This window comes from Phlebotomus papatasi, chromosome 3 (genome assembly GCF_024763615.1).
Source record: "Phlebotomus papatasi isolate M1 chromosome 3, Ppap_2.1, whole genome shotgun sequence".
In the NCBI taxonomy this organism is placed as follows: Eukaryota; Metazoa; Arthropoda; class Insecta; order Diptera; family Psychodidae; genus Phlebotomus; species Phlebotomus papatasi.
The window spans coordinates 42,022,585-42,047,380 of record NC_077224.1 but is presented as its reverse complement, the minus strand read 5'-3'; the positions used below and the strand labels follow the sequence as shown (position 1 = coordinate 42,047,380).

At 34.0% G+C, this 24,796-nt stretch overlaps 1 protein-coding gene across 1 annotated transcript in view; it reads right to left on the bottom strand.

Moving 5' to 3' along the window:
• LOC129805689 (ATP-binding cassette sub-family C member Sur) overlaps positions 1–24,184 on the bottom strand; it is a 67,381-nt gene extending 43,197 nt beyond the window's left edge. Inside the window, exons 1-2 of the mRNA XM_055853771.1 lie at positions 24,015–24,184; positions 6,828–7,640 (exon numbers count right to left, since the gene is read on the bottom strand). Coding sequence (XP_055709746.1) covers positions 6,828–7,640; positions 24,015–24,080 — 879 coding nt within the window. The 5' untranslated portion in view covers positions 24,081–24,184. The remainder of the gene's footprint in view (positions 1–6,827; positions 7,641–24,014) is intronic.
• Positions 24,185–24,796: the final 612 nt, after the last annotated feature.

Here is a 24,796-nt window from a genome sequence, read left to right as displayed (position 1 = left end):
GATTTTAGGCCACGCCCCTTTTTAAGAAATTTTGTGAATAAGTTTTTTTTAATTCAAAAAAAAACTTATCACCTCAATATCGAGGTTAAAAAATAATCTGAGAGAAAAGTTGTACATGGACGAAAATGTAGCTGATTAAATTCTCTATCAAACCCATAAAACAGATTGTTAGGGACAGTCCTAATTTTCGAGATATTTTTGATCAAAGTTGCTAAAAAGTTCGATTTTTCCATGTTTTCTGACATATTTGAGACTACAGCGCCCCTGGTGTCAGTTGTACGAATTTCATCTGTTCAGAGGATTTATCGGGCATGTAAAGGAGACCAAATTATTCCATAATGAGAAATAAATCGGTTCAGTAGAATCGGAGATATAGGCACCCAAGTATCAAAAAACGGCAAAAACGGTTTTTCATAAATACCAGGCACAAAATCCAAATGAAATCAAAATGATAAGTATTTTCGTAAATCATTTGACCCTAGCAATAGAAAAAATAGCATAAGAACCCAGGGACAAAATCATCGTTGCACCGTGTAATGGAATACTACAATTATTATACACGAGATAAAAACTTTCACAAATCACAAATTTAATTTAAGGGGCTGTCTAATGGGTTCCATTCACTACAAAAGGGACAGATAATCCTAACCGGCTTATGTAGGTGAGATTCTCAATGTGAGCTAACTCGGAGTGCATGCAAATTCGATTTAGAGCTGAAGTTGGGAGACGCCATTCAGTTATCTTGAATCAAATTCGTGAAATTATACAAATTTTGTATTTAAACCAATACATATATTGCGGGCATATATGGGCAATTACATATATTGCAATTACATATATGGGCGATATTGAGGAGGAACTTTCTATGGCATCCCTTTTTGCCAGAATTATTCGACTAGAGAGCATAGTTGATGCTCTCAAAGATGAAAACATGAGCCTAAGGAGTGAATTGTCAGTTTACCATGCTCTCCGTACTGACGTAAGAGCCCTCGAATATCGCCTGGATGCGATAACTTTTCGGGGTATGAATTCACCTCGTCCTTCAGTGATTACAGCTCCTCGTTCTTTGGCTGAAAAATCGCTCACTGCTACTGGTGTGATGGATTTTGCGGGATGTCACAATGGTACCACTTCTCCGGTGACTGGATTGCCTACTGCTGCTCCCGCGGCTTCCGCGGTATCGTATCGGAACGTTGATCTTGATGAGTCCTGCGTGAGGGACCCAATCGCTCTAGTACATACTGGAACTGGATCTACATCCTTGCCTCATGGGGATTTAAATGTTAAGAGTTTGACACCTGGCTTTGAATCTACTGTTTCTTTAAAATCTCTAACTCTGGTGAATACTTCTATGGATACTAAAGTGCCCACTCTGGATAATAAGTCTTTAAATCACGGTGCAATCCCGAAGCAAAACCTCCAAACGGTCCCTTGTGTGATGGGCAAAATTTCTGAGATTGACCGTTGGACAGAGAACATGAAGAAACCTCTCATTTCTGGTACATCAAAATCGTGCCCACTCAAAGCTGCACCCTGTGACACTGAACCTGGGCTGGATACGGCTCAAGTATTCGTAACTGGGTTATCTCTGGACGTGACTACTGACCGCATTAGAAACTATTTAATTTCTCTGGGAATCCCGTCAACTGTATTAAATTTACCGCCTCCGCGTAGTGTCAAGGTAGTGACCTACACAACATTCAGGATTTCTATCCCTCGGGAATTGCTTGAAAGTGTGCTGAAACCGGACATATGGCCCCCTGGAGTGGGGGTCAAGGAATGGCGTTCTCTACCTAGGAGCGGCGCTCCACTAGGCTGACTCTTATATCCTCACTCAATAATGCTTCTCAAAAAGGACATTCTATCATTATGTTTCGAATAAGTTTTTTTTTCTTTTCTTTTCTTTTTTGTTGCTTTTGCTTTGCTTTTCTTGTTACTTTTCTTCGCTTTTTCTTTGAACTGTCTATTTTTTTGTTGTCATTTTATCAAACATCATTGTAAGAGGGGAAAACCCTATTATGTTTGATTTAAATAAATGAATAAAAATGAATAAAATATCAAGGATTTGGATGAACTGACAGAAAAGTGATATATGGGTGAAATGTAGACCAGAATGTTCTCTATAATTTTGCCGTAGAACTTGATCTCATCGATTACTCAGAAGCCAAGATAATCGAGGTTTTTTGTTTCTTAACTCGTTTTTTCAGCCAGAGTGCCCCAAGTAGTCATTTGTTGAACCTCAACTATATCAAAGAATTGTTGTATTTTGTGGGACTTTCCATTTAAAACCCTATTTTAAGTGTCTTTGTGGAGTATAGGCAGTCAAATTGGCATCTGAGTGATTTCAAAGCGTTATTATGGGTAAAATCGATTTTTCCACACTTAAACGGCAAAATCGGAGTGATAGCGTAGTCTGAGCGAAAAATGATGTACGAACGAAATGTAGAGACAAATGTCCTCTACAATTATGTCGAAGTAATCATCAAAATCGGTTCAGCGACAGTCGAGATAATTGAGGTTATGTGATATTGAAATTGGTTTTTCGACTGTGGCGCCCTGGTGTTGGTCCCACGAAGTTCAAATATTCTAGAAAGTTGTAGCATTTGGTGAGACCTTTCGTCTAAGCCCTCATTCATCAAAATCGGTCACATAGAACCGGAGATATGATTTTTTGAATTTTGTGAACTTTGACCCCTCATATCTCCAATTTTGTTTCAACCACAGCGCACATTTGCACCATTTTGGAAACGTCCTAGACTGGACTACAACGTACTAAAATTTCATTAACTTGCACAATGCCGTTTTTGAGAAAAGTGACTTTGAATTTCGATGAATTTTGACGCTATCACAGCGCCACCTGTGGTGACTTTTTGAACTTCCATCTGAAAGTGCTCATCGAGACGAAACCAAAAAGGTAAAATTTAGGTCGCTATGTTAATTAGAACCGGAGATAGAGGCCGATCAATGTTCGAACTTTGACCCCTTATAGCTCGGGTCAGGGGTTATGGATCGACTTAAGGTTTTTTTTTGTTTGATAGGTATAATCACCGGCTACAGCATACTAAAATTTCAGCCCGATTGCATAAGGAATTTTTGAGTTATTTAACTTTTAAGATTTAAAAATTTTCTTTTTAATAATAGCGCCCCTAGCGGTGGTTTTATGAACTTGCAATGTTAGAAGGGGAAGTGGCATTTCATGAGAGGTTTCCAAAAAGTTCTCATTTTTTAAATTCTGACAATTAGAACCGGAGTTATGGCCATTTTAAGAAATTTTTTTTGGACCCTTATAGCTCGGGTCAGGGGGGTCGGAGGACCTTAAGTTTGGTATTGATGGAAAGCCCTAAGGCCCAGCTATAACATACTAAAATTTGAGCTCGCTCGATGCCATAGGGGCGGAGCTATTGAGAAAACAAAAAAAGGGGGGTCTTCAAAATGGCGGAAGGAGGGGTGGGGGGTCAATGCACCATGTTGCAATTTTCATACGATATTTAACCTTTGCCGAAAACCGCAAGTCGATATCTTTTTTAGTTTAGGAGCTATTAAGCTCCAAAGAGCGGCCGGACGGCCGGCCCGCCGTCCGGGAACGTAACTTAGCCCCCCATATATTCGTGATCAGGAAATGCTGAAACACATTTTGGCCAAGTTTGAGGTCGATCGGACGACATGAAATTTTGTTAGGATTATAGTAGGTGAGATTGTTAAGAATCTCACCTAATAGTCCTTGCCCCTATCATAATGAAGAAATAGAATTAATTTGCTTGTAGAAATTTATCGAACGATTCAGGAGAGGTGTGGTACCCCTTAGAAGAATGGGGTCATGGTTCGCACGGGTAAGCTTCGAAACGATGCGATTTTTTTCATTTTTTCTATAATGAATGGGTTTTTCATTTCTTAAGCCAATAATTTGTCCGTAAACAAAGAAAAAATTCGCCTCGTTTAAAGCGGTCTTCAGTTCAGACTTGAGATTTTGCCCAATTCTCGAAAGTCTCTCAAAATCCTGAGAAACTATGCCTACATTTCCCTTTATTCATTTTCGATTAAAGCCAAGTCAATCAACAAACTTTCGTAATACTCTCAGTTTTTCCATATAGACTCAATATGAGTCTGGCTTATCAGGTATCGGTTCTAGAAGGAGCTAGTCCTAATATTAATACCCATGAGTTAAATATACTCAAAAGATTAGAAGCCTAAGCTTGTCAATCCTCCGCCACTTCAGGAAGATGTTTGGAATCGATCCCAAGGCGCTCCAAAGCAAGATTCTGAATTTGATTCAGCCACGTTATCCTAGATATTCCCCGAGGTCTAGGTCTTCTCACAATCAATACCTTGCATAGCTTTTCTGGGGATTCTTTATTCTTGCGCTGAATATACCCATACCATAGGAGTTGTGATCTCTCAACTCGAAGAAGCAACTGCTCCACTCTTATCTTCTAATGAGCGGCTACGTTCCTCGCTTGATTTCCACGAGTGATTCCCTTAACCGCCCGGACGTGCCTCATCTCAGCAACTTGTACTCGCGATGTTATACTTTCACTCATAACCCACATCTCTTGACCATATGTGAAAATAGGAATTATCACAGCTTTGAAAATTGATAATTTAGTTAAACGACTAAGCTCGGCCTTCCTCACCATGCATCCGCCAAGCTACCTCAGTACTGTAGAAGTTTAGTCGATCCCCGACGAGAGTTCTGCGTCCATCCTACTATCACTTGTGAAAAACAGTCCGAGATACTTAACCTTCTCCACCTGTTTCAGTGGGACTCCGTTTCAGTGTACAGGCGGGAGATTACCATTACCTCTGACTTAACCACGTCCACCTTCACCTTCCACGCTACCCCTCATAAATTGTTTGTTTCCATTACTTGTTGCGATATTTTAACCCTCTAACGGTGTTTTCTTTAATATGCGAAAAAAAAGTTCTAAAAAGTTTTTTCTAGGATAATTATAATCCAATAAAGTCGAAAAAACCATCCATTCTTCATTATCTCTTTTAGTTTAGGCGCTAGGTGAGAAAATATAAAAAATTTTTGAAACTCTTTTTGCTTCTAAAATTTACATTTTTAGTTTTTTCAATTTTTTTAAATAAAATATAGAGAGTAGAATGACATATCTTTCAGTAAAAAATAAATTTATTTTAGTCAGATAACTTTAAATCGGTATTTTTATGGAAATTGGAAATGAGTTTTTTGCACAAATATTTTTTGTTGCTTTTTCTCTGACCTGGCACACAAAACTGGGAATAGCAACAAAACGAAGAGTCAAAATGAGTTCAAACTTTCAAGAGATGTTTATAAGACTATTACCGAGGACACTATAGCACTTTTAAATAAATAAAACCTTTATTGTAGCTGTAAATGTGATTTTTGTGAAGACCGCCTGCAAGCGGTCTTACCCGTTAGAGGGTTAAAGGCAGACAAAAGAATTTAGTACTGCGGAAAATAAAGACTGTAAATTTATTTAAAAATTCTTCTTGGTAAGAAGTATTTGTTCAATGAACTTAATATGAAATCATTTTAAATAATATGCAAATGCCTTTTCAAAAGAAAATTTGATTTTTATTTTTTTTTTAGTTTTATTTCTTAATTTTGTTTTACTTGATTTTGATTTTATTTAAAAAAAAATCTTCTTTTAGCAATTCGAAAATTTGTTGGTAAGAATTTCCTTTTTTTTCATTATATTAATATCAAAATTTATTATAACATAGCGAAAATAACTATTTTTGTACTAAAAAGGATCTCTTAGGGTAGCACTTATTTTTACTTAAAAAAAATATAAAATCTATGTGATGGAACTGGTGCAATATATTATTTTCACAGGTTTTTTTCCTGGTCTCGCCACTTTGCATAAAGCTTTCGAATCTTAAACGATCTCTCAGAAAATTTCAGAGAATATATTCAATCGACAACTGAAGGGACAAATTGTGACCCAAAGCTCTGGACATAGCCAAAAAAAATTGATTGGGAAAAACTTTTCACTGGTCAGTACTACTGGAAAAACTTGTAAAAACAACTGAAATAAATATTATTACCTGGCACTTCGGTAAACAATCTAAATCGAAATATTATGTAGGTCTAGCACGGTGAAAGTATCACACGTAATAAATTAAATTATAAAATATTGAAGCACTAAAAGTCAAATGATACAGATGTCCTAAGGTTGAGTCACAATTAAGTTACCAAAAATTTTTCTGACTTTCCAAGAAGCAAAATAGCTGCCTTATAGAACTAAGTAATAAACAAGTCTTTAAGTGCACTTTTAAAAGACTTAAAGTGAGAATTTTCCGTTGAAATACCTATAGAAGCTCTCAAGATCCTTAAGAGTGCGCCACTTTACTTACAGTAATCTCAGTGATGGAACCAAGAGCGTTATAAGCAAATAACAAGATTTTTGGTTCTATAATGCCTTACTTGGGAAATTCTACAAGACTATATTGAGAAAAAAAATGCTTCTTGGGTTGGAAAGTGTTCTTTACTTTTGCACTTAATCTCATCCTATCCATGTGTGAATAAAAATAATAATTTATAACTAGAAATTATGTTTAGGAATAATCCTAGTTTCTTCATAGGATGTTGTACTAAATTCTTATTTTTATTATGAAAACTATTTATGCACAATTTATAATTTCCTGTTAGACATTATTTTGTTACCTTTATTTTCTTTGAGCAATTTATTATTTTACAGTTAGTACAGGGATTATTAAACACATCACATGTTCAATAAAGCATTATTCATTGTCAAAGCATGAGTAAGCTTGACCCAGAAACATCATTCGCGAAATTGGATGGCAAAGTAGAAAGACATGCATACAATTGTTGTGTTACCTACCTTCAGCGGTATCGACCACACATAGTGAATGATCCAGAAGAACGACATGATGTTTTCCGCATCCTCCGTCATCAGATTGGTAATGGATCCAGCATCGGTTTCGCTGTGCATCTCCTCACCCTTGTCTGCTGGATGCTCTTCAGTATGTTCAGATACTGCGGTAGTTTGGCCATGACGAAAGCATGCTGGACTGAGTGAGAGAGTTTTGCGATATATGACACCCTGTATAGCAGCTTTGAGGTGAATTCCCACCATGTTGATGATGTGGGTGGATGATTGAGACAGGGAGCCTTGAGCCAGTGCTGCCAAGAGAATCAACACAGCAACGAACCAGCCGTTCGTCATCAAGTCACGCCATGTGACAAAGTGAATTCCATCATTCATGTCAGTGCCTGGATCAGCAATTGAAGCATTAGCTGCAGCACCATTCATCCCTGCACTTCTCCTCTGTCCCTCTGCCACAAAGTCCACCACGAGAGATATTCCAAGTGGCCCTATGAGGGTAGTGGCATCGCTGAACAATCTGAGAATACCACCAAAGACCGTCTCTCGCCAGTATGTCTTCATGTATGCTCGCCACAAGGACTTAGACGGTGTAGTGCGACAGTTGATGAGGAATTTGTCATAGTGATAGCGACAAGTATCTTCCTCGCTCAAATTTCCCAGATCCTCCAACTCCAGTGGCTTCCACCAGCCACGCCACAGGAGCGGTGTCAGCCACCAGAAAGAGACTCTCGACAGGAAAGTCAATTGTGGGTGCTTGTACCCAATGCACTCGCTCCAGTTTATTGTGCGGTTGTGGCCACTTTGACTCTGAGGACCACCAAAAGACACATTATCAGAGATATATACTATTTAACACTATGTTTACTGAAATGGAAAGGAAGAAGGAAGACCACAGCATTGAAGGCACATTAATAGCAATTGTATTCTTCAACCGCACTTCCTCAATTTATCAAAAAAAAAAAACTGAATTTGTCATCCAGAGGCACCCTATTTCGTAGAAATTGTTGCAGGGAATGGGATGAAATATTACTCTTTCTACTCCAGCACGGAAAACTTGAAAAATCGCTCCGGAAAACCGTGTGAATCATGCAATCACGAACAATTTGTTAAATGTTAATGATTTCAAAAGAATTAATTCATATCTGATATACCTATCGAGTATTTGATTTCATTTTATTTTTGTGCTTTATTTTTATTATTAAAAAATATATATATTGAAAATATTGATAATTGTACCATATATTATTATGGTTCAAAAAGTATAGAAGGATGTTTTCTGCCATACTATTGGGAAAATTCAGCATTGAAAAGCATATTGCAATTTTTTTTTAATCAAAAGGGTAAATAAATACAATAAATTATCTGGAATTGTTTATTAACATTATACATCAGAGTTTTTTAGTACACTGACATAAATATATGTATAGGACTTAATGTCATTTACAATTGCGCCATATAACTCCTTTAAATTGATTTCATAAGGGGTTATGTAGGTTACAAACACTAAGAAACAACATATTTTTCGTAATTTTTCTTCTCTTTTTTTTTCAATTGAAAAAAAATATTCAAGCTTTAACGAACATTAATAGTAGAAAATTTTAAACTATATTTTAGAGGAGACCTTTTTTAATAAAACTTACTTTCTATTAGATAAGATCACTCTTTGATCTTATCAAATAGACATATTTTATAGGAAATTTATTCCTCTTCAACTTTGTTGAAGATAATTTTTTTGAGAAATGTGCTTAAATTGAACTAATCAGTATTTATATTTTGTGTAAGCCAAATATTCCAAAAATAGGGCTCAAAATTTTATTATTTTTTATTTTATATAATCCTTCCTCGAATTCCTTGAAACTTTGTAAGTTTAAGAAGGTTCATGAAGGCTATCTATAATAAAAAAATCAAGCCTCAGTCTCTTTTATTTTAGAAAATAGTGAATATTAAAATTTTCGTTTTGACAAATTTTGCCCCAGTCTCCCCTATACTTTACATGTTATTTTTTTATACAAGAGCTTGACATTAATATTTTTTATGCTGAAAAAATTATACTCATAGAAAATTTTCTCGTTTTTAGTCTTCATAATCTATGTTATCCCTTAAAAGCCTGGATATTTGAAGTTATGCGTTATTATTAAAATTAGTTTTGCAACTTAGACGTTCCTTTCCCGTACTGCTTGAAATAATTTAAGGAAGTTATTGTGTTAGAAAACACTCAACACCAACCAGTTGCAGCTTCAATTATAATAAAACTTTCTAAATGCTTTAATGTAAATGTAAAATGTATCAATTTTCATTTTAGCCCTGTAGTTTAGTCAGACAAAACCTATTAGGTTAAATTTTGTTACAAAAACAAAATCTCGAAGGCCTTAGTTATTAAGAAAAAATTTAGGACATAAAAAGGATAATATAGTGAATGATCAATCTAAATTCACGAGTTTGTCGCCACTCCTCAATATTTAACGTTCATCGAAAACTTTATTTTGATAGAGGGAAGTGGGGCACCTTTGAAAGTGCGGCACCTTTGAAATTGGGATTTTTCCCCTATTTGCAAATAAAATTGAGCCTTATCGTTATATAATTTAGCTGCACAAACAGATTGAGGCTCAATTTTATTTAAAAATAGATGAAAAATACCAATTTAGAAGGTGCCCCACTTTCCCCTATGTCTTACCATTCTCTCTGAAAACAATAAGGGAAAACGATCAATCGTCCGAAAAAATCTATATTTATCGGATTCATATTTGTGATAACTGTCAAATAGTTTTTAACAAAGTTAAGGTCTAATCAGATGATTAAAAGTTTCACTTTGGACCAGAGGATCCTTTGGGAAGCACGTGCAGAGAGTTTTAATTTTAGGAAATACTTTATACACGTATATATTAAAAATTTCAGTACGATTATCTCTTGCTTTCTGTTAGATGAATAACGAAATACAAGAGAATGTAAGACATAGAAAAGAACGGGATGTTTGAGCCAGGGGTTGTTTGAGATGCTGTAATTTTCTCCTTGGTTATTGAACTAAATGGAATCATACTATATTAAGCAATCCAAGGTAATAATAAGACGCTACACAAATTTAATGAAAATGGCGAGCCTGTTAATTTTGATTAATATATATAAAAACCTTTTCACAAATTATCTTATGTAGCAAGAAAACCTGGGCCAAAATGATACTAATCAAAAATTTCAAAAACCGATATCTTGATAACAGAAAAAAAATCTACCATAGATGCTCCAAAAAAATTGAATTTCTAAAAATTATTAGCTGTTTTTTACCATTTAACTCTCACATGAATGCTCTGCATTAGTTCAAATTTAATTTATAAAATCAATTTTCCATTTAATTACCTTGTTAAATTCGTGTCGATGCGAGATACAGAGCGCAAGTAGGGAATTACACCTACCTATTTTTATTAATATATTTTAAAAAATAAAAATTAAAATGAACAACTATAGTTAAATGGTTAATTAAGATACAAATTAGCATACATAAAAATGTCAACTATATTCTTTTGCGGCTTAGTTTTTCAAATAAATATCATGCCTCTTAATATTCCGAGCCGTAGTACTCTTCCATTATTGCTCTATAAGAAAAAATTAAGACGAAATATTAAAATTTTTTATAGAGAACTTTGAAACATTTATACAATTTTACCCCGTAATGTACATATGTCGAAAACCGGGTTTTAACATGATGCAATTTGGATAAACAAAACAATTGTAGATCTAAAATAAAATAATTGTAATAAATTCTATTCAGCATATTTCATTATCATCGCTATACAGTACACACTGAAAATATTCAATTCATTACTAACTCCCTACAAAGACCAGCGTCATAGGCAAAGAAAATGATACATCAATGTAGCCTCACAGCTCAAAGTAGCCCCACTTTCCCCTACAGGAAATTTAATTCTCAACAACAGTAAATTACTTTTCTGTATCATAACGAGTAATGTGCTTTTTCAATAAATGTTTCAAAATCGGTTTTTAGTAAGAAAAATTTCCTCGCTTATAAAGTTTATAAAGGGTAGAACAGGCACAAAACAGAATAATTTAAGTAAAAAGTACTCAAACCAAAATCTAAAATTCTAAATGATTAATCAAATGTACCAAATTGCCCCATTTTTGTATCAATCTGCCCCACAGAAAGGCTAATATTCACAATAATGTGCCACTTTACAAATTTTCTAGGACTGGTACTACTACTACTTGATAGGAATGGTAATAAGACAGGATGGCCTCACCCAGACGAGAAAAGCATGATGAATAGATTAAATGGAGAGATATTGCCATTGAATTCTACCAGACTGCAAAATGGATCCTTAGTTTGAGGTGATGAGTAATTTGTCAAGATAAATATTAACAATACTTAGCAGGATATTATTAAATAACTACCGGCATAACTCATGTTTATATATAATTATTATCGTAGTAAAACCATTTTGAATATTTTTCATAGGTCCTTGATATTTGAATACCAGAGAAAAGTACATGAACTCCTCCAAACCATTGTCCATTGTCTTCAAATCCTTGTTAGCGATCTATTAGCCCTGTGTCTCAAAGAAATTTCAGAGAAGGTTGTAAAATTTTTGAATAAAAATAATTTTAGAATCTAGTTGAATTTTTTTATTAAAAGATTATATATTCACTCTATGTTTGATATAAATAGTTTGAAAAATAATCCAAATTGCATCAGGCCTGTAAGAGATAAGGGAAAGAACAGTAACAAACTAAGTCAATACCTTAGAAAATACCGTAAACTAAAACAAACTCCTATATCGTTTAACTTTTTTCGGAAGGTAGTAAAGAAAAAATCTACAGATCTAGAAAACATGAAATAAAATGAAATTTTATATTCTAAAGTCAAACTTCAACAAATGCTTCTAATATCCCTGCTTTTCCCTGTTGAATATTCTTATTATCTCAATTTGTTTTTCTCAATTTTGTACAGCTCTAAAATTTTGTTGGCAAATAAAATGGAAAATAGTATTTCATTATCAATAAAAAGAACTTGTAGAGACATTGAATATTAATTAAACGTGAAATTCCATTTAGCATAAAAGTGCTATATTTTGTCCTATTTCATTCATTATGAAAAGATCCATTCATAAGTTTAGGGAAATTGGGGTAGTCGTAAATATTGTATTTTTTTTAACTAGATATTGGAGTTTAGAGAAGGATACCGATATGAATTCATAGATACTGAAGGGACCCTTGTTCACTACCGAAATGGTTGACATAAGTTCAAGTAGTGTAGACCAAACCTGTGCTCGTTAAAAGTCGTGTAATATCGGAAATTTTGTGTTGATAATTTTAATGGAAATTACAGATAGCCATACCTGGTAAACCAATCTCGCTCATTCACGGTGCCATGATAAATATTTTTGCGCCAAAAAGACATAACAGACATAAAAACTCGTGGAAAGATATTGTCTTCTTGTTATCTTTGTCGGAAGACGAATAGCTGTTCACTACACATCCTTTTACTTGAATCTTGCAGAAATACAAAGAAATTAAATCCAAATATCACTTCAAATGGAAAGTTCTTAAATCGCGCACAATGACAAACTTGACAAACGTCTGGCGGCGCTGCGGTTGCAAAAAATCTCTGAAATGCGACAAAATATTAGGTGAGATTCTTAACAATCTCACCTACAATCCTAACAAAATTTCATGTCGTCCGATCGACCTCAAATTTGGCCAAAATGTGTTTCGCCACTTCCTGATTCCGAATATATATGTGGCTAAGTTACGTTCCCGGCCGGCCGGCCGGCCGGCCGGCCGCTCTTTGGAGCTTAATAGCTCCTAAACTAAAAAAGATATCGACTTGCGGTTTTCGGCAAAGGTTATATATCGGGTGAAAATTGCAACTTGGTGCATAGACCCCCCACCCCCCACCCCTCCTTCCGCCATTTTGAAGACCCCCTTTTTTTGTTTTCTCAATAGCTCCGCCCCTATGGCATTCAGCGGACTCAAATTTTAGTATGTTATAGCTGGGCCTTAGAGCTTTCCATCAATACCAAACTTAAGGTCCCCCGACCCCCCTGACCCGAGCTATAAGGGTCCAAAAAAAATTTCTTAAAATGGCCATAACTCCGGTTCTAATTGTCAGAATTTAAAAAGTGAGGCCTTTTTGGAAAGCTCTCATGAAATGCCACTTCCCTTTCTAACATCGCAAGTTCATAAAACCACCGCTAGGGGCGCTTTTTTTTAAAAAGAAAATTTTTAAATCTTAAAAGTTAAATAACTCAAAAATTCCATTGTGCATCGGGCTGAAAATTTAGTATGTTGTAGCCGTTGATTATACCTATCAAACAAAAAAAAACCTTAAGTCGATCTATAACCCCTGACCCGAGCTATAAGGGGTCAAAGTTCGAACATTGACCGGCCTCTATCTCCGGTTCTAATTAACATAGCGACCTAAATTTTACCTTTTTGGTTTCGTCTCGATGAGCACTTTCAGATGGAAGTTCAAAAAGTCTCCACAGGTGGCGCTGTGATAGCGTCAAAATTCATCGAAATTCAAAGTCACTTTTCTCAAAAACGGCATTGTGCAAGTTAATGAAATTTTAGTACGTTGTAGTCCAGTCTAGGACGTTTCCAAAATGGTGCATATGCGCGCTGTGGTTAAAACAGAACCGGAGATATGAGGGGTCAAAGTTCACAAAATTCAAAAAATCATATCTCCGGTTCTATGTGACCGATTTTGATGAGTGAGGGCTTAGACGAAAGGTCTCACCAAATGCTACAACTTTCTAGAATATTTGAACTTCGTGGGACCAACACCAGGGGCGCCACAGTCGAAAAACCAATTTCAATATCACATAACCTCAATTATCTCGACTGTCGCTAAACCGATTTTGATGATTACTTCGACACAATTGTAGAACACATTTGTCTCTACATTTCGTCCATACATCATTTTCCGCTCAGACTACGCTATCACTCCAATTTTGCCGTTTAAGTGTGAAAAAATTGATTTTTCCCATAATAACGCTTTGAAATCACTTAGATGCCAATTTGACTGCCTCTACTCCACCAAGACACTTAAAATAGGGGTTTAAATGGAAAGTCCCGCAAAATACAACAATTCTTTGAAATAGTTGAAGTTCAACAAATGACTACTTGGGGCACTCTGGATGAAAAAACGAGTTAAGAAAGAAAAAACCTCGCTTTTCTTGGCTTCTGAGTAATCGATGAGATCATGTTCTATGGGAAAATTATAGAGAACATTCTGGTCTACATTTCACCCATATATCACTTTTCTGCCAGTTCATCCAAATCCTTGATATTTTGGTTTAAATACAAAATTTGTATAATTTCACGAATTTTATTCAAGATAACTGAATGGCGTCTCCCAACTTCAGCTTCAAATCGAATTTGCATGCACTCCGAGTTAGCTCACGTTAAGAATCTCACCTACATAAGCCGGTTAGGATTATCTGTCCCTTTTCTTCTCTATTTTATCCTTATTAGCGGGTCGTGTCCCTTCTTGTAATATGTACTTTTACATTCCTTATTAACCAAAATAGTGTTGTACAAAAGGGTTTTTCTTAAACCTATCCTGAATTTTGGGACAGTTCAAAAGAATGTGAGTCTTTCAGCTCAAAATTTCATTCCAATGTTATTGTTGTAATATCGACAATTATTCACAATTAACCCAAATAACTGTATTCAACTAAATTAAATTATTAAAAGGATTTTCTTGTGAAAATGACTTAATTCTAAGGAATTAAACAATTTTCACATTGAAAAACCTCTCATTTTCTCTACGTGAATTTTCGCGGCATTTCGAAGAATGAGAACAGGCACCATCAAATTCACTTCGGCTTTTCTTTTAGCTCAGGCCTGGGTAGACATAAATATCAGTATTTTGTGCTACCCCATGTTTACCTGCCCCAGTCTCCCCTACTATTTTGTGATATAAATAGTAAATAATTTCTAAGAGAACAGGCAAATAACTCTGCTTCAGCTTAATTGCAACTTCTTTCTTTTTTCAATGGGAAATAATTTAAAACACACTCAAGGATTTTTTGGATTACTCCTAAAAAGTCTCTGTATCAAAAATGTTTAATTTAATGGAAAAAATGTTTGACAATTTGCGGCTATCCTGAAAAGATTCTATGCTTGGCTGAGGTATTTTTTGCTAAACCAAAAACCATAAGCCATAGATGAACGTCTTGTTAGATCACCCAACTGCGGTAAAATTTTCATTTAATTTGTCTGTGTTGTGCAAGCAGAGAAAAAAATATATATAGAACGACAAAAATTCTGCAAAGATGCAATAATTACATCGATTGAGGGAAAAGAAAATGTTTCTGGGAAAATTTAATAAATGTCGCTTCTTGAACCAAAAGGATGAAATTTCATTGGGAAATGGTACGGGATAAATGGGTGTTGAGGAAAAGTCACTGTGGCTGGGGGTTTAATATTGAGGCTCATTCATGATTTATTGGATCATTTAAAATCTCTCTTATGTAATATGTACAATTTTTTTTTCACCACGACCAAATGTTTGTTGGCACATTTTCAGTTTAACCCCCACAGAATCTCCCACGTGACTTTAACCCCCTCCCTCCGTACAAGTGGATAAAAAGTGTATACAATATCAAACACGTGCGTGTGAATTTTTTCCATGAAAATAACTTCCATTCCACATCCCTATATTTTCCCGCCATTATTCACTGTTTTCCATTTTGCTTTCAATGCGGTTCTCGCGTATTAAAATTATATTCCACTAATTTGTCACTTTTCACGCCCAATTCGCATATTGTATTGAATTAGCTTTGGATGTTTATGGTGTACCAGGAAATGGTGTGGGTTAATACTGGAAGTCTATTAATCATAAATACGTTTACAAGGCAATCACCACAATCTACATCAGCGAAAACTATACCAAAAAGCATATTTGTGATGTGTGGATAGTGCAAGAGTTTCCCAAATATTTAACATGTCTCTTTAAAATGCAATTTTATGTAAATTTTCATGTTAACCCATCTTTCTACGCATCTGTATGCACACAAGAAATATGATTATGAATAAATTACATGGTCAAGGAACAACGATAACGACAGTTGCAAAACATTTTCACACGAAAATTCCACAAAGCCATAAAATATACTTTACAGCATAATAACCACTCACTATATTACTATTCGAAATTTTCACCCCAGAATATTAAATAGATTAAATATGTCAGTGACTCTTTTCATCGATATAAACAAAAATGTATGCACCAACATAAAATTTAATTATGTTTCTTGTGTGAAATAAACAATCTCCCCACAATGTAGTTCATAAATTTTCAATCAATTAACAAACTGCTTTACAATTATTATATACAAATAAAGTTGATGAATTGACCACGACATACCCAATAATATTGCTCCAAAATTAGCCATCAAAACTACAGTAGAGCCCCGCTATAGGCCATCGCTCTATAGTCCACAATTTATCGGCCGTTGATTTCAAAACAATGATTTTAAGTTAGGTTATGTTTTTTTTTTAGTACGCGACATGCAATGTTGTGATAATTATTTTAATATTTTTGACAAATTTTGTTGAGTAGTTGTGATAATTGTGATCCATAATGATAAGAGCGAGGACAAGTACCACAATCGCAAAGAAAGTGGAAGCCTTCGAGCAATTTCAAGACTAAAAGTCGTTGATAATTTTAAAAAATGACATGGACTATAGTGCGACCCAAGTGTCAAATCTCGAACCAAATATGGACTATAGCGAGGCTCTACTGTACCTTAATTAATTTAGTACATCGTATAGCGAATATTTTAGTGACTTTTTTGTGTTTTCCTTAAGGAGAGCTGGGGCACCTTTAATAAAAATTGAGGCTTGTAATAATGTAATTTAGCTCCACAATGGGTTTGTGGAGCTAAAAAATTTCACTGTAAACTCCAGTTTCATTTAAGTACGTGAAAAGAGCCACATTGTAAAGCTGTCCTAATTTAAATGTGACCCACTTCCCCCTATATAATTAATATTTTGAGTCAGACTTTTTAGTAGTAACACAATAGGGGGAAGTGAGGCACCTTTGAAAGTGGGGTACCTTTGAAATTGGGATTTTTCACCTATTTTTAAATAAATTTGAGCCTTAACGTGATATAATATAGCTTATCAATCTTTTTGTGCAACTAAATAAGGCTAAACGATAAGGCTCAATTTTATTTGCAAATAGGTGAAAAATCCCAATTTCAAAGGAGTCCCACTTTCAAAGTTGCCCCACTTCCCCCTACTCTTAAAGTCATTCTTGAATTATTCAAATTTACTTAATGTTAAAACATTTATTTCTTTTATTTATTTCAATGACCTTACATGACCCCTTTTGGTTGAAAAATACGTTTCCTAGTGCCATTTTGACCTTGAAAACCTGTTATTAGGAATGATTAAACAGTATTTTCGTATATATACCATTTCGGTATATCGCTGGGTCTTTATAGGCGCGGTACGGATTAACACTAGGTCGGACAAACAAAAGAATTTTACAAACAAACAACGTGACGTCAGATTTCCAAAATTCAACTAAAATGTGAGCCCTTAGATGGGGTTAAGGGTCAAGGAATTATATATACTGCTCTCTCTGTGGAGTTCTAACCTTTGAAAAAATCCGAACGGATTTACATGTCTATTTATGTATGATATTTTCCTCTTGAAATGATTTCCTAGCTTTTGATAGCCACATACCGCCTTTTATGTGACTTTCAACTTTTTACTGCTCGAACTCAAAGAGGGAGCAAATATATATCTGACTTTTTTTTAAACTTGTCACCGCTCTTGGGCTTAAACGGTAAAAGATATGAACTTCCAGTCTACGGTAAAGCCCAACATTAAAACCAATATCTCCAGATATATATATTTTTTATTATTATTAAATATTAGTATTTTTCAAATTTTTAAAGAAACAAAACTATTATGAAGTTATAATTTTCTAAACTCTTTAGCTAGTGGATTACAAAATGTAATTTCAGAAACAAGAAAAACATAACTTTGACAATTGTTGATTATTATCTGAACGTCAAATAATATTTCAAAAATATAAGTTTAATTATTATAAATTTTATTATTATAAAAATATATTATATATAAAAAAACATTCAATTGAAATAATATAAAATTTTAGTAGATCAATGTACTGAGACAGATAAAGAAAACCAAAGCACAATTACTGAAACGCTGTTTTTTATAAGGATATAGGGGAGACAGGGGTAGAATTAGCCAGCAAATGAAGCTTTTTTTTCGGGAGTGGCTTGTGAAAAAATGATAAGTTTTGTCTAATATTTTTATGTTTCATAAGTAGCATTAGGATATTGGCTATATGAAACAGTGTAGTTCAAAGTTCTAAAATCCTTGCCATTTTCTAGAGAGGATAATGAAAAAAGTATGACACATTGGTTACACTTGCCCCGGCCTGGGTAGAAATAGCCACTTTTGGGATACTAATTGCCACTAGTTTCCCAGATGAAATTTTAAACTGGAGATACCAAATATTGTTTCACTTGATACACTGAAGCCCACTGATGCTAAATATGTTACTTAAACCTAAAGAAAAGGGCTTTAGCCAACTTTTTTATGACATTTTTGTAATTGAGGCAAAATTAATGCAAACATTCTGAAAAAATCTATTTCTCAAGTTGCTCATACAAATGGCAATATTGCTTGGAATATCAATAGTACTTTTTCATCTAACAATTATCCATCTATTAGTGAAAAATCATTGATAGTTTTAGCCCGCCACGGAAGAGTGACCACAACTGCCCCGAGGGCTGTTTCAGTGTTTATCATCTTATATAAAAAAGTGGATAATTATTATCCAAGTGAAAAATATTTTTTAATTAGATTTATTAAACCAGAAACGAGGTAAAACTATGAAATCTTGACTAGAAACTCAGAAAACCAAATGCTGGTCCAAAAACTGTAACATCAAAACTACAATTTTATACCCATTTTATAAAAATGCTTCTAAATTGTAGGATAACAGGATCAGAGTTATAAATATTTCTGGGAATATGGGGATGTGTTCCTACTTTCATTAAAAAATACTTTGCACGATGTACATTTTAAGAAAAACGAGAAAAATCCACTGTCTACTTTTACCCCTGGCTATAGGTACCCCGGTCTCCCCTATGGCGTTAAATACTAATTCACAATGTAGAACATTTTTAAAGTTATTATCCATGGTGAAAAGAAACATTACACACGTTGACCTTCTTCTCACGTATTCGTTAAATTTGTCAGATACAACTTGTTAGAAAGTCCTTATAGGGCTTATAGGGTAAAATCGGGCAATTCAAAATCATTTCAAATTGAGAATTTTGAGATTTCCTCACTGCTTCAGATAGGTTAAGGAAAAATACCAGTAGGAAGTACGTACTTCTTCGTGGTCTTTTTTTCTGTTTGCCCTTCTAAAAACACTGAGGAAATCTCAAATTTTCTAATTAAAATTGGTTCCAAAATACGTCATTTTGCTCTATATGATAAGCATTCGTCGCGGTTAAGTCCTGATTTTTTTCTATCAACATTTAAAATCTTTTTATTCTATGTTTTCCAAAATTCAAAAAATCATGTCACCCGTACAAATTATTGAATTTTAATTTATTGTCAAGCTTAAAGATACGTAATGTTCATCATCAGTCACTGTTCTAAGTATTCCAAAGCCCTACGATGTAATTAAAGGACAATTTTATAAAATTCATTGAAAAACTGTTCACTAAAATATGAAAATGTCTTGTTTTCCCGCTTAAATGAAACGTTTTGTAAATCGATACTTAAAGTTAGATTCTTTAACATTCTTCATCCTGTTTGAGTCTGCAATTATTATTTTAATTTGTTCATATTACCTAATTAATTTTTGAAAAAAATCCTTGAAAGAGGTTTACTAATCAAAAACAAACATTGAAGTTCTTTTATAGTTAATATGTGATTCTACCCAAAAACTTAAAGGAAATTTTAATTTGTAGTTTCAAACGAACGAAGTTTTTTAGAATCTTTGCCAAACATTTTTGAATAATTATTGCTAATTAGGTCCAGCTAATGTCTCTGCTAAACTCAAAAACTTAACTCAAAATTGTACATCTTCGTAAGTTCTGCATTCTTGTAGGGGAGACCGGGGTACCTATAGCCAGGGGTAAAAGTAGACAGTGGATTTTTCTCGTTTTTCTTAAAATGTACATCGAGCAAAGTATTTTTTAATGGAAGTAGGAACACATCTCCATATTCCCAGAAATATTTATAAGTCTGATCCTGTTATCCTACAATTTAGAAGCATTTTTATAAAATGGGTATAAAATTGTAGTTTTGATGTTACAGTTTTTGGACCAGCATTTGGTTGTCTGAGTTTCTAGTCAAGATTTCATAATTTTACCTCGTTTCTGGTTTAATAAACCTAATTAAAAAATATTTTTCACTTGGATAATAATTATCCACTTTTTTATATAAGATGATAAACACCGAAACAGCCCTCGGGGCAGTTGTAGTCACTCTTCCGTGGCGGGCTAAAACTATCAATGATTTTTCACTAATAGATGGATAATTGTTAGATGAAAAAGTACTATTGATATTCCAAGCAATACTGCCATTTGTATGAGCAACTTGAGAAATAGATTTTTTCAGAATGTTTGCATTAATTTTGCCTCAATTACAAAAATGTCATAAAAAAGTTGGCTAAAGCCCTTTTCTTTAGGTTTAAGTAACATATTTAGCATCAGTGGGCTTCAGTGTATCAAGTGAAACAATATTTGGTATCTCCAGTTTAAAATTTCATCTGGGAAACTAGTGGCAATTAGTACCCCAAAAGTGGCTATTTCTACCCAGGCAGGGGTAAGTGTAGCCAATGTGCAGTACTTTTTTCATTATCCTCTCAAGAAAAAGCCAAGGATTTTAGAACTTTGAACTACACTGTTTCATATAGCCAATATCCTAATGCTACTTATGAAACATAAAAATATTAGACAAAACTTATCATTTTTTCACAAGCCACTCGCGAAAAAAAAGCTTCATTTGCTGGCTAATTCTACCCCTGTCTCCCCTAACTGCCCCACCCTCCCCTGAGTTTTCATAACTTTTCCTCCAGAGACATACATAACATTCATATTATTCTTAACTTAAGGTAACTTTGCAAAACAACAGGGTAAGTTTTACTGAGGACTTTATAAAATTCTCGTCATTTTTTAGTAGTTATTATTAAATTTCACCAATTGAGATAAAATCACCGGAAATTTCTTTGCCAATTCATTTTTTTGTGTAAGAATTTCAAAGAAATGTTTCCTTCAAATAATTAAATTTTTCTCTATCGATACTTGAAAAAAAAAACTTTCTATCAGTAATGTTAAAAGTAGTGATTAATTAAAGACAAAATTTTATTTTTAAATTTTGTATTATTTATTTGGAAATTTGTAGTAGAATTAAGAAAGAATATCTCCTTCAAGCGTAAAGGACGTCAAATTTCCAATTTAAATTGTTATTCTTAAGACAAACAGATTTTGTGAAATACTGCATTCCCCCTGCTCTAATATATTAAATTTTCAATTTAATTACCACTAGAAATGCTTGTCAAAACAAAATATCCATATCCTTTCCTCGAGTATGATGTTAAAGTTATGTATTTTATGCAAATGCCACAAACAACTTTCTGATATTTGGACATTAATTTGAAAATAGCATTAAAGATTGCAATCTGTGCAAAAACAAACATACTTATGATTTAACTGTGTAACCAAAGTACATTCAAAACAACTTTTGTGAAAAGTTTCTAATAATTTCTCATTTTATAATTTTTCCCGCAGTACTTTCTTCAGAATAAAAGAGAAAAGGTGTACCACCTGAAAGCCCCGGTAATGCAAAATACATATTCTTCGTAACTTTTGTAGTTACTGTGAATGTTATTTATATAAAATTAACCAATTTAACATCTCATACTCCACCTGACCAAACCTTCACCCCGTAATACCATACAAAAACTGCAAGTTTTCTAATTAAATGAAAGTTACGGGAACATTTTCGCCTGATTGCGTGATACACAATATATCTCGCATTAACATTCACTTGGCTTACAAAATTTTGCACCTCGACGGACATTGTTAACCGAAGAAATACTTCATGGTTCATGGTTGAAGTAGGGTTGAAAATGATTTTATTAGTGAGGTGAGGATGTTGGCTTGTTTTTGCTCGAACTCAAGATGAGAATAATACAATGTAATAATTATTAATCCATTGATTTTGAGTTTACATAAATTACAACCCCTCACACCCAAACAAAGTAATAATTTTGTAATTGCAAAGTTAAGAAGATACTACAGTGTATTTTTTTGTTCTATTTTCACGATTTTCCATGTATCTATTACAAAACTAGCGATCAAATGGTATGAGATATCATACTTATGATCTTAAGTGACCCCCACTATAAATAAGCCCCTTTCAAAAGAAGTCAATTTAGCAAAGATTCTTTACAATCACAGCTTCTGTGATAGTGAAGATTCTTTCTTCACGTTTTGACTCTCACAGATCACGCATATCATACCAGTAAAAGACCGATTTTCGTGGCCGTCCGGCCGGTCTATTCTACGTAGTACAAACGCTTCTGGCGAGAGAACGGAAATACATATCGAAAAGCGGTTTTCGCCAAAGGCTAAATATTACGCGTGGGCGACATCAGATGGTGACGACATTTTGGAACACCCCTAAATTTTGTTTTCACAATATCTCAGCCTTTATGACATGGATCGGTCTCAAATTTTAGTATGTTATAGCTTAGTCTAGAACTATTGGATTAAAAGAAAAATTTAAGCCTGCTCGACCCCTTAGCCCAAGCTAGATGGGTAAAAATCGAATTTTAAAATAGTCATGTCTCCGGCCATATCTCGAAGATCCGATTAACCTTACACAGAAAAAAATATTTTTAAAAACGTTCGTAAATGTTTGTGAATTCCTATGGGGGACTTACGAAATGTTCGTAAATCGTATAACCCACAAACGAGTTCGTAAAAGTTTGTACTTTTACACAAACATTGTTCGTAACATGAGCACTTGACGAGCATTTTTTGTACTTTTACAAACATTTCACAAAAAAGTTCGTAAAATTTTGTATTTGTTCGTAAATGTTCGTCAGACAACCAAAAATTTACGAACAAATGACAAAATTTTACGAACATTTTTGTGTGTTTACGAACAAATGTTTGTAAAAGTACAAAAAATGCTCGTCAAGTGATCATGTTACGAACAATATTTGTGAAAAAAGTACAAACTTTTACGAACTTGCTTGTGGGTTATACGATTTACGAGCATTTCGTAACACCCCAATAGAAATTCACAAACATTTACGAACATTTTTACAAAATATTTTTTTCTGTGTAGGGCAAAAACGTATTTCAATATTTCGATATACCCTAAAATGAGATTGTAAATAATCTCAAATAAAAAAAATGTTTATTTTTTAATTTGTGCCAAAATTGTTTTAAAATTCGAAATATGTCTCTTGCGCACATGCAAGAAAAGTCTTGGACCCACAAATGTCTTTAAACCCAAGAGCCTTAGTTATTTATCGAAACCCATCTTGGACTTCTTAAAATGGTTTATGTGTGATCCGAATTGGTCATGATTTGAATTTGAAAGGTTTTTAAGTTCATAACGAATGGATTGATTCTCATTTCGTCTCGTTTATTAGAAATTTAATTAATATCGCTGCAATACTATTTTTTTATAGTTCTTAGGATTTGTAAACTGGTTTAAATGAGCTAAAATTGGTTAAAATTAGTACACACACAAGAATTCGAGCATTTTGCAAAGTTTCCTTTGCCATTGTATTGTATTTTCCGTGCAAAATGTTGAAGTAAACGAATTAAGCGAAGCATTAAAGTTCCAGGAAACAAGTTCAAAAAAGACAAAAAGGAGAGTACTTTATTAGAACCATTGCGACACTAGGGTTGTATCTTTCCATGTTTATTTTATGGCAAGTACTCTATGGGATTGTGATAAGAGAATTTAACTCCGAGAAAAGTGAAGGAATTTCCACGGAAAAGAATTCAAAATAAAGCCCTGCATCTTAAAGTGTCAGAAAACTCGTAAAAATGTTTTAAGAAAATACCCCAAATATCTATGGAAAATATCAGCAGCGGGAGAGCGCTGCTTTTGGGGATATTTTAGACAAGAAATATCTTAACCTCTCACCTCTTTGTATGTCACGAAGGAATCCAAAAGTGTTAGCAGAAAGAACAAAATTGTCGAGCACATCATTAAGACTGGCTGTAGACACAATAATTCCAGGTTGCGAGAGAGCCATGCTACTTTACATATCTTTGTGATAAACTGTAGAACATCGGTGAACACGACAAGATAGAGCCAACCTGCAAATAATTTATCAGATATCATCATAAATGCGCTGCCATGAGATCTCTATCCCTGCACTGAAAATGTCCAAAAGTGAGAAATGCTTCAAACTCAAAAGTAACTCCCAGAATTTTCAATGAAAAACACCACATTGCAATATATACATATTTATCCGCCTTTAGAAGAAGCCTTGATAAACTTCTAGTGGCTAGGATTTTTGGATATTGCCTGTGAAAGTTTCCTCAGAATACTTGTAACGAATTAAATCTCGGGAGATCCAATCTCGGGATCTCGGGGATCCCAAAAAAGTTTCGCATTATTTATTCAATTCAAATATTTATCCTGCTTAAGTAAAGTTCTTGAGGGATCTAACTTCTGAGCAAAAGCATCGTGTTCACAAATTGGAACATTTAGCACAGGTTTAAGGACGACTACGCTATTTTTTTAAACTTTATTCATAATAGTAGAGTAATAGTAATCACAATCAGTAATATAAATGATTTTCTTTTACTAATCAAAATTCATTCTTTACAATCAAAATTGATGATTATGCCTTCGGTACACCTTTTAGATCAGGAAAATTTCATGAAATCTAAATTCAAGTCCCTATCTTTCTCATACAC